At 37.4% G+C, this 10,933-nt stretch overlaps 2 protein-coding genes across 2 annotated transcripts in view; both read left to right on the top strand.

Moving 5' to 3' along the window:
- The window catches only part of LOC105528762, a 163,179-nt gene extending 154,949 nt beyond the window's left edge, over window positions 1-8,230 (top strand). The window contains exons 15-17 of the mRNA XM_011965644.1: window positions 3,427-3,596; window positions 6,517-6,637; window positions 8,065-8,230. Coding sequence (XP_011821034.1) covers window positions 3,427-3,596; window positions 6,517-6,637; window positions 8,065-8,230 — 457 coding nt within the window. The remainder of the gene's footprint in view (window positions 1-3,426; window positions 3,597-6,516; window positions 6,638-8,064) is intronic.
- The window catches only part of LOC105528757 (tetratricopeptide repeat protein 6), a 75,878-nt gene that overhangs the window by 8,152 nt on the left and 56,793 nt on the right, over window positions 1-10,933 (top strand). The window contains exons 2-4 of the mRNA XM_011965640.1: window positions 3,427-3,596; window positions 6,517-6,637; window positions 8,065-8,215. The gene's annotated coding sequence lies outside the window, so the exon portion shown is untranslated. The remainder of the gene's footprint in view (window positions 1-3,426; window positions 3,597-6,516; window positions 6,638-8,064; window positions 8,216-10,933) is intronic.

Below are 10,933 nucleotides of genomic sequence, written 5' to 3'. Positions count from 1 at the left end.
TGTGGTCAATTTTGGAATAAGTGCGATGTGGTGCTAAGAATGTATATTCTGTTGATTTTGGGTGGAGAGTTCTGTAGATGTCTATTAGGTCTGCTTTGTGCAGAGTTGAGTTCAATTCCTGGATATCCTTGTTAACTTTCTGTCTTGTGGATCTGTCTAATGTTGACAGTGGGGTGTTAAAGTCTCCCATTATTATTGTGTGGGTGTCTAAGTCTCTTTGTAGGTCTCCAAGGACTTGCTTTATGAATCTGGGTGCTCCTGTATTGGGTTAATATATATTTAGGATAGTTAGCTCTTCTTGTTGAACTGATTCCTTTACCATTATGTAATGGCCTTCTTTGTCTCTTTCGATCTTTGTTGGTTTAAAGTCTTTTTTATTAAAGACTAGGATCGCAACCGCTGCTTTTTTTTTGTTCTCCATTTGCTTGGTAGATCTTCCTCCATCCCTTTATTTTGAGCCTATGTGTGTCTCTGCATGTGAGATGGGCCTCCTGAATATAGCACACTGATGGGTCTTGACTCTTTATCCAATTTGCCAGTCTGTGTCTTTTAATTGGAGCATTTATCCCAGTTACATTTAATGTTAGTATTGTTATGTGTGAATTTGATCCTGTCATTATGATGTTAGGTGGTTATTTTACTCACTAGTTGATGCAGTTTCTTCCTAGCATCGATGGTCTTTACAATTTGGCGTGCTTTTGCAGTCACTGGTACTGGTTGTTCCTTTTCATGTTTAGTGCTTCCTTCAGGATCTCTTGTGAGGTAGGCCTGGTGGTGATGACATCTCTCAACACTTTCTTGTCTGTAAAGGATTTTATTTCTCCTTCACTTATGAAGCTTAGTTTGTCTGGATATGAAATTCTGGGTTGAAAATTCTTTAAGAACGTTGAATATTGGCCCCCACTCTCTCCTGGCTTGTAGAGTTTCTGCCGAGAGATGTGTTGTTAGTCTTATGGGTTTCTCTTTGTGGTAACCCGACCTTTCTCTCTGGCTGCCCTTAACATTTTTTCCTTCATTTCAACTTTGGTGAATCTGACAATTGTGTGTCTTGGAGTTGTGCTTCTCGAGGATTATCTTTTTTTTGTGGTGTTCTCTGTGTTTCCTGAATTTGAATGTTGGCCTGCCTTGCTAGGTTGGGGAAGTTCTCCTGGATAATATCCTGAAGAGTGTTTTCCAACTTGGTTCCATTCTCCCCCGTCACTTTCAGGCACACTAATCAGACGTAGATTTGGTCTTTTCACATAGTCCCATATTTCTTGGAGACTTTGTTCATTTCTTTTTACTCTTTTTTTCTCTAAATTTCTCTTCTTGCTTCATTTCATTCATTTGATCTTCAATCACTGATACCCTTTCTTCCAGTTGATCAAATTGGCTACTGAAGCTTGTGCATGCGTCATGTAGTTCTCATGCCATGGTTTTCAGCTCCATCAGGTCATTTAAGGTCTTCTCTATACTGTTTATTCTAGTTAGCCATTTGTCTAATCTTTTTTCAAGGTTTTTAGCTTCTTTTGATGGGTTCAAACATCCTCCTTTATCTCAGAGAAGTTTATTATTACCGATTTTCTGAAGCCTTCTTCTCTCAACTCTTCAAAGTCATTCTCCATCTAGCTTTGTTCCGTTGCTGGCAAGGAGCTGTATTCCTTTGGAGGAGAAGAGGTGCTCTGATTTTTATAATTTTCAGCTTTTCTGCTCTGGTTTCTCCCCATCTTTGTGGTTTTATCTACCTTTGGTCTTTGATGATGGTAATGTACAGACGGTGTTTTGGTGTGGATGTCCTTTCTGTTTGTTAGTTTTCCTTCTAACAGTCAAGACCCTCAGCTGCAGGTCTGTTGGAGTTTGCTGGAGGTCCACTCCAGACCCTGTTTGCCTGGGTATCACCAGTGGAGGCTGCAGAATCGTAAATATTGCAGAACAGCAAATGTTGCTGCCTGATCATTCCTCTGGAAGCTTCGTCTCAGAGGGGCACCTGGTTGTATGAGATGTCAGTCATCCCCTACTGGTTGATGCCTCCCAGTTAGGCTACTCGGGAGTCAGGGACCCACTTGAGGAGGCTTTCTGTCCATTCTCAGATCTCAAACTCCATGCTGGGAGAACCACTACTCTCTTCAAAGCTGTCAGACACAGACGTTTAAGTCTGCAGAAGTTTCTGCTGCCTTTTGTTCAGCTATGTTCTGCCCCCAGAGGTTTAGTCTACAGAGGCAGGCAGACCTCCCTGAGCTATGGTGGACTCTACCCAGTTTGACCTTCCTGGCTGCTTTGTTTACCTACTCAAGCCTCAGCAATGGCAGGCGCCCCTCCTTCAGCCTCCTGCAGCCTTGCAGTTCAATCTCAGACTGCTGTGCTAGCAGTGAGCGAGGCTCTGTGAGTGTGGAACCCTCCAAGCCAGGAACAGAATATAATTTTCTGTTGTGCTGTTTGCTAAGACTGTTGGAAAAGTGCAGTATTAGAGTGGGAGTGACCCGATTTTCCAGGTGCCATCTGTCACGGCTTCCTTTGGCTAGGAAAGGGAATTCTCTGACCCGTTGCACTTCCCAGGTGAGGCGATGCCTCCCCCAGCTTTGGCTCATGGTCTGTGGGCTGCACCCACTGTCCTGCATCCACTGTCTGTCAAGCCCAAGTGAGATGAACCTGGTACCTCAGTTGGAAATGCAGAAATCACCCGTCTTCTGTGTTGCTCACACTAGGAGCTATAGACTGGAGCTGTTCCTATTCAGCCATCTTGCAACCTCCCACTATTTTTATTTCTTCTAAATAGGCAACCTAGTAGCTTCTTTCTTCTGTTTTTCCTTGTCATCTTTATTTTATTTCTAACAATGGATATGCTTCACATTATTAACTAACTGAAAATGAGTTTTTTAGCATAGATCTAAGTCAGTGATAATTTCACAATTGGAGTCAGAAGTTAATGATAAAGGAATCCAGTTGACACAACTAACGCAATAGCTTTCATCCATGAAAGAGCAGACTCTCACATATTTGGATGTATCTTCAAGGCCCAGAGAAAAATCTTCTAAAACTTCTACTCACTAGGGCCCATGTTCTGCAAAATGGATCATTTTGTTTTTCTAGGGAGCAATTTTGTATAAATTAGTGCTTAATACATTTTGGGAAATGAATAAATAATAAATGTAATGCTTATTTTATTGACATACCTCCATGAGAAATGTAAGAAATGAAATTAGTAAGCATATAATTAATATGTAGAATGTACCTAATAAGCATATAATTATGTATACAATAAAGTGTACTTCAATTTATAAAAAGTTTGTATCATTTTTACTGTTAACTTCGTGACTAAACTCTCTTGTGAAGCAAGGAGAAATGTTTACAAATTGTTATTCAAATATAAAATTAGTTGTACAGGTTTACCAAAAAGAGAAAATGTATACTTTACAATACTTGTTAAAACAAACCTTTTTTTCCTAGGACATACCGAGGGATTGCATATGTTAAACGGAAATTTTACAAAGAAGCAACTCAAGATTTTTCTGCTGCAATTCACTTAGATCCTAATAACTGGTTAGCATTGTATTATCGAGGTTGCTTATTCAGAAAGAGTAACCCTTTTAGAGCGCTACAGGATTACAGTGTTTCAGGTACTTTGCCTTCAATTACATGTATGTAGCAATCTGATCTGAGATTCAACAGCTCAGTTTCATAGTGGTGAATGGTAAAGTGGGGCCACTAATGTAATAAGTATACTACTAGATACTAATATACATTATAAGTATATATTACATGAGCTTATACATTTTAATATTCTTATATAGATACACAATATATGAATATATAGCTATAATGGTTTAGTTATAAGTGTTTCTAATATGCCCTTTGTGTGTGTGTGTGTGTGTGTGTGTGTGTGTGTGTTAACTGTGGCAAGGGGAGAATGTGACATCAAAGAAATCTCTTTCTATAATATACTGGGTTCTAAAGATTTTTCTGGAAACCCAGGCCTGTTTCCTAGTCAGCTTTCTAAAATGGCAGTAAATTGTCCTGGCGTGCTGTGTCCTGCTCCATAGGCTCAGCCCAAGAGATTTGTCAAATTCAGCGTTTTTAACCCATAAACTAAAAATAGGTTTTGGGAATCCTTAGTAGCTAAGGACACCAATAGCTAAAAATGGCCATTTCTGTGTTACCCTCAATCAGCACACTCCTGGTTTATGCATGTGGCCAGCACATTTGGTGAGCATAGAGTCAGTGCTCAGTAAACAGACTCCAACAGAATGAATGAGCCCATCCTGACTGATGAAATCCAACCTGAGTCTAATGCTCCAGATATGCCTGTGTCCACCTGGGTGTGAAGTTCTAGAATCCCATCATTGTAGATTAGACAGTGTCTAGAGATGAAGAGACAACTAGATTTCCACAGGGAAGAAGAGCTAAGGTGATGGTTACTTGATTGTCTTAAGTCCATTTGCCTTCTGAGGTCACCCTTCTCATTAATATTAAAATAAAATAACTCAAATTTCATTCTGTGTATTGAAAGGAGTCTAGTGTCCTCCCCTCTATTTCCAAGGATTCTTGGGAAAGGGGCCTGAGGATTTCTGTCTAATTCTTTCATCATCTTTGAGTCCAGTTTCAGCTTTTGGCTGGATTCCCCATCTTTGCTCACCCTCACTTCCGTGGCTACTGTTCTCTTGGCTTTGCTTTTTACCAGGTCTGTCCTTGATTCCCCAGTATAACATCAACACAAACATGTTGTGTCTACTAATCTGTTGCTGAATGCTTTAGGGTTCAGAAGATAAATTTAGCACAGGTAACCTAAATTTGAAGATCAAACCACCCCCATTTTTAGAAGTTTATCTGACTCTGTCAGCCCTATCCATCTACCACTGGCCAAATCCCTTTTTCTCTGGTCTTCCTGTAAAGGCTTCTTTCTTATATTTCCCTCTTATACAAGTTTTGGGTTTCTCATGCCCTCCTCTCCCCACTTCTAGGCTATCACAATAATTGAACAAAATTCCTATTATTTAATTATCCAGAGCAGACAAACTTGATTTCAGCCTCAATCCTTTCCTACCAGATAGCCCAAGGAGTTTTATCACCCACAACAAAAAAGGACTCTCAAGATATTTTGCTAAGCTAGTAATAATAATAATAATAATAATAATGATATCTAACATTTATTGGGCATTTTGCTACTTGCAAAGTGCTTTTTAAAGCGCCAAATAAGAAGTATCTCAATATTTAGAGTAATGCTAGGAGCTCGGTACTATTTTCATTCACATTTTACTGATGAGAAAGCCACAGCACAGAGAGGTTAAATAATATTTTTTTCCTTTTTTCTTAAGAATCTTTTTTTATTATTATTATTTGTTAAGAGCAACCACCCAAACTGCAGCTGATTTTTTAATTGCTAGTCAATCATACCGTGAACTGAGCAGTTAGATTTTCTTCAAGTGATACCAGTCATGTGCCGCATAATGATGTTTCAGTCAAAAATGCACTGTATATACTATGGGTAAACCTGATATATGTATATACATATGTAACATATACCATCTAGGTTTGTGAAAGTACACTCTATGATGTTTGCACAATAAAGAAATCCCCTAATAATGCATTTCTAGAACATATCCCTACCGTTAAGTGGTGCATTACTGTATTTACTTAATCTGTATGATCATTGCTGACACTAACTATACTTCCCTAAATTTAGTACTGTGAATATTTTTGTCTTAGACTGTAAACATTATGCACATTTTGGCAAAACTTTCCATCTTAAGGCAGAATGGCATGAGAAGCTTTAAAGATATGTGTCAAAACTTGTGGAAACCCCATCTAATTCACTAACATGTTTTGAAAGTGAAGGGGCAATCAGTAGGCGACAGACATGAGATGACCTCTAGACTGGTTACTAATGAGAGTCACACACCTAGAGTACTGAGAGGAGGTTCTTTTTCTCCCTTCCATTATTTGGGATGTGCATCCTGGATAGTTATTATTTGGGATGTGCATAGTCAAGCCATCTGCCTTACCTCCAAGCTCTGCTTGCCTTGGTGTAGCCTCTTTGCTTGTCCATCCTGGTTTGTGTGTAAGCCTGACCTCTGCTTTCTGCCTTCAGGACTAGTAACCAAGCCTGTTCTTGGCCAGTAACGATGGCTTCCTGATAAAATCAGGCCATCAAGGGTCATGGCACCCTTCTGACTGGAGTTGGATTCTAGGCCAGTCTTTGCCATTGACTGTCATATCATGACGGTGGTCAATGTACTTACCCCCTTTGGACTTTAATCTCCTCACCTATACAGTGAGTGGACTATGCTAGATTCCGATCAGGTTTTAGTTCAGCTCTAATGAGTTTGTGAACCACAATTGCCACATTGTTACTAATAAATACATTTTAATGTACAATACTATTGTTTAACTTACCAAACAAGTACACTCATCATAGATATGTTTCTATTTTATATAATGTTAAAAAATGAGAATAAGCAATAGGAAGGTTACAGACTAAAATATAATTTACATATGGTTATTTTAGAACCTGAATGAAATACATTTTTTTAAATTTTTAAGCACTCATAAATGATGGCTATGAGAATCTTGGTTGTTTTCTACATCGGGGAATAGTCTATGCACATCTAAAACTGTGGTTGCTGGCAATTTGTGACTTTGAAACTGTTATTTCTCTAGAAAGGTATGTTTTCCTTTTCATATTTATTGATTTCACTTTTGTAAAAAATTGAAAACCTAAAATGGGAGAAAAAGTTTCTTTCCCCTAATCATTGATAACCTAGAAAAAGTGAGACACTTACAAAGTCATCCTAGAATTAGAATACTACTTCTAAAAGCAAGATTACTTCTAAAATAAAACCTGTTCTCAACATCTGTTTGCCTCGGGTGTTTTTGCAAATTTTAGAAGTTAAATGAGTTTGACAGGAGTTAAATCCATGGATAAGGAATCAATACTATTGAGGATTTTGGAGATGCCCAGACTAGAGCTTTTTGAAATTAACTTCATGGAAAACTGTCATTAAGTTTTAAAATAATAAAAAAAAAATTCTGCTTGGTATATGATTGCTATGGACAGCATACAACTCAATGGAAGGCAACCTTCTATTTAGAACTTCTGGCTTTGTTTTGTTTAGTAAAGCAAAATAAAAACACTAATACCATGTAGACCATAGGTTCAGGAAGAAATACAGACTGAAAGTTAAATGCACTAGTCAGAAAGTCAAACTGTAAATCACAGATTTAATTAAAATTTCCCCTTTCTTCCAATGAAGCATTTGTGAAAAGGGAAGGTGTCAGAAAGAGTAACTAATCATGTCAATTCCTTGCCAACCAGCAGACGGTTTACTTAATCTATCCAAGGTAAACTTTGAACTTGACACAGGAAATTCATGGAGCATGACTCCATAATGACCACAGTGGTTTTCTTTTGGACATTTTTGAGCCAGAAAGAAAAAGAAAAGAGTGTCAGTTTCAAAGAGACAGAAAAAAGGGGAAGTAGGAACTTTGGTGTCTAGGCAAGGGGTCAGGGATTCTGTCAGACCAGATTATTGAATGGGTGGTTTTCTCATTTTGAAATAGTGGCATCAAACATGATAATTTCTAAGGTTATTTCTCTACTGAAAATAATTTGATTCTAAGAGAGATGAGTAACATTTATTTGATACAGAAAAGCTGTGTTAATATGTATGTGGAGAGGATTTTAACCCCAAGCCACCAAACCCTTGAATGTGACTGTTTCTTACTGTCACTCATGGCCAATAGAATATAGCCTGAGGTAAAGACTCTTTAGTTGAGAAAAACTAAGCTTGTGACTCAAGATAACGGGAAGGTAAATCAAAGAAGAGTAAAGTTTTGCTAAAAGTCTAGGAGACTTCAGGAATTCTGTTCCTAGCTCAGACCCTAAAAACATTAATTCCCTCCTAAGGGTTTCATAAAGGTATTTATAGTTTTTCACAGAGAGCAGCTAATTTACTTTCCTTTGTAAAACGTTAGAAAAATACTCTGATGAATACTGATGCATCTATTTCATTCAGTTTATTCCTAATTGGAGAACATTTGGAATAATGAAAAATGTTTAACAAGATTTCACTGTCTCATTTTTTTTTTTAGAACTACTACTTTGGCTTATGTAAATATTGGCCTCATACATCTGCTATACCTGGATAACTACACGGAAGCCATTTGGCAATTTTCTGAGGCTATTAGAATTGATCCTTTATGTATTCAAAGCTATCTTTGTCGAGCAGAAACCTATTTTAAGGTATTTAAGGCTTGAGAAGCTTCATTTTTTTAAAAAAAAACTTTAATTTTCTGGATATTTGTTCAGCATAATTTTAATATATATATACATATTTTAGATAATTGTAGGGGCTAATGCATTTATAAACAATGTGTTAAGCTGATAGTTAACTCTAATTACTCATTTATAAAGCTTCTACTTTCAAGGTGTGCATTTTTATGTCTTTCACTTTTGAAAATAATACCTTTTTTCCTTTATTACAAAAGCATTATATATTTATTGCAGGTAATATATGCATGCAAATACAAATAAACTAAAAGCTATTATCTATAATTTTATTCTCTAGGGATAGCTGCTCTAAACAATTTGAGTCTATGGTCCAATGTTTTGTGTGCGCGTGTGTGTGTGTGTGTGTATGTACATACAGGTGAGTAGGTAGATATATACAATGGGATCCATCCATAGAATGGGATACTGACCATTCATACTTCCCTTTAATTTTGTTTAATTTTTATAAGTTGTTTAAATTAAAAATAAATGTTATATGTCCCAGCTGTGACAAATTAAAACAGCACAATAAATAGGAAAAATCCTCTCCAATTCCAGCCAGATCTGATTTTCAGAGATAACGCTATAACTTTTGTCTCTACCCTTCAAAGTAGACACGCATTTCCACCACTTCACCTCTAACTAACCTGTCCAAATACTAGTTTCTCACCAGGATTTTCAAATAGCAGCCACGGTGATCTTGCCAAAACATGTCAGATTATTTCATTTCTTTGCTCAAGCCCTTCAATAGCTTCCCTTGTGTTTAGAATAAAAGCTAAATTCTACAAAAGCCAAAGATCTGAAAGACCCCACAGGAACCATCTCCTAATTGCCTTTCTACCTTTGTCTCCTGTCTATGCTGGTTTCAGCCAGGATAAACTAGGCTATGCTGGGGTTAAAAGAAAAAAAACCTTCAAAATTACTGTATTAAAACAAAGGTTTATTCCTGGCACACACTATATGTCCCTGGAGGATTGCCTGGAGGCTCTGCCCTCCATTGTCTACGTCTCAGGACCCAGTGTGACTAGAATCCCATTCAAAGTCCTTACTCTGCTGACGATGGAGGTGGGGACCCAGGGCAGGTTCATTGTTGCCATTAGGTCATGTTAGCTCTTGACTCTGTCGGGGAAAGGATGTACATACTCATAGTGTGTGGTTCTTTTGCTTAACCTAACCCTGTTGATGAAGCCAAGACCATCTGTGGAAGTTGGAGTTTCTCCGAACACACAGAGAAATCAAAACACTAGCATGATAGCAAGCTGTAAGGATATAGTCAAAGGCTGTTCTGAGAGGCAAAAATCTCTATGCCATAATGATTGAATAGTTTGTGGTGCATTCACACCATAGAATGTAACAGAGATAGTGACAAGAATAATAGAACTATGCTAGCTGACTTGGAAGGGTTTCCATGAGATATTTTTGAGTTACAAAAGTAGGGCTCACAAAAGAGTGTGAAGTGTGTACAATACAATTCCATGTAAATAAAACAATTGTAAATAAACCCTTGTATATGTATGTACAAGAATATATACTCTCATTATGTGGGTTCATCCTCCAGGGTAAATCTAATCTAAGGTTGCCTGGTAGTGGTCTAATGTCTCTGGATCACAGGGAAGCTTGTAGAGATCTGAGAATGTGCCTCCATTTGTCTTAAGTCGGGGTTTCCTCAATGCATAGACATGTATGGTTGGTAGAACAGGTGTAGCAATGTGGACATATGACTATATGATTTATTAATTACACCATCCTGAATAGGGTTAGCTTAGGAAGCAGCAGGCCTGAAGTTCCACAGAAAATTTCCAATTTGTTTTAACAAATTTCAAACTTCCTCCTTTTCTGTTCCCTCTTTTGAGTCCATCCACCATTTCCTCCAAACATTTTTACCATCTCTACAGGTACTGCCTGCTTCCATGCACAAATTAGTTTTGTACATTTGCTTCTTTGTATCATTGTGCGATAACAATAAAAGGATTGGTTGGTTGTCCCAGGTTAATTTTGCTCTGGTCTGCAGAGTGCTCTGTTGTCAGTATTTCCAATGGTAGTTGATTTTGTCCCCAAATTTGTACAAATTCAGTTTCTGTGACCAGTATTAAGGGAATGATTAATGTTTACTTTTCATTATATATTGATGTTAAACAGATGACTTTTCATCATTTTTTTATTTTGTTATATTCATTCATTTACTTAATTTTTGTGCAGGCCTGTTCTTCCTCCCTTATTTTTAAGTGGAATATAGTTTTAGTTTTTATCTTACCGTCCTTTGCATGCTACTTTATTTCTTAGTCTTTATTCTTATTATTGTTTTTGTCTAGACAGGGTCTCACTATGTTGACCAGGCTGGTCTTGACCTCCTGGCCTCATCAAGCGATTCTCCTGTCTCAGCCTCCCAAAGTGCTGGAATTAGAGGCCTGAGCCTGGCCTGCATGCTACTTGATTAAGATGGATCAGGTTAACTGAAAAAGTTGTTAGGGTTGAGGGAGAAAAACTGAAAGCTAAATGATAAAAGAGAACACAAACATGCACACAATCCAGAATGTATTATGTAATCACATTTGTGTGAAATAGTATATATGTGGGTATGTATAATTATTATTCAAAATTAAAGATTGATTATTTTTAAAAACTAAGAGTATATCATAAATTTTTCTTTTCACTTCTCTGTAACCTATTTGCTTTGTTGATTCTTAAGAA

This window comes from Mandrillus leucophaeus, unplaced genomic scaffold (assembly GCF_000951045.1).
Source record: "Mandrillus leucophaeus isolate KB7577 unplaced genomic scaffold, Mleu.le_1.0 Scaffold730, whole genome shotgun sequence".
NCBI classification, from domain to species: domain Eukaryota; kingdom Metazoa; phylum Chordata; class Mammalia; order Primates; family Cercopithecidae; genus Mandrillus; species Mandrillus leucophaeus.
This window is presented reverse-complemented; position numbering and strand designations above follow the sequence as displayed.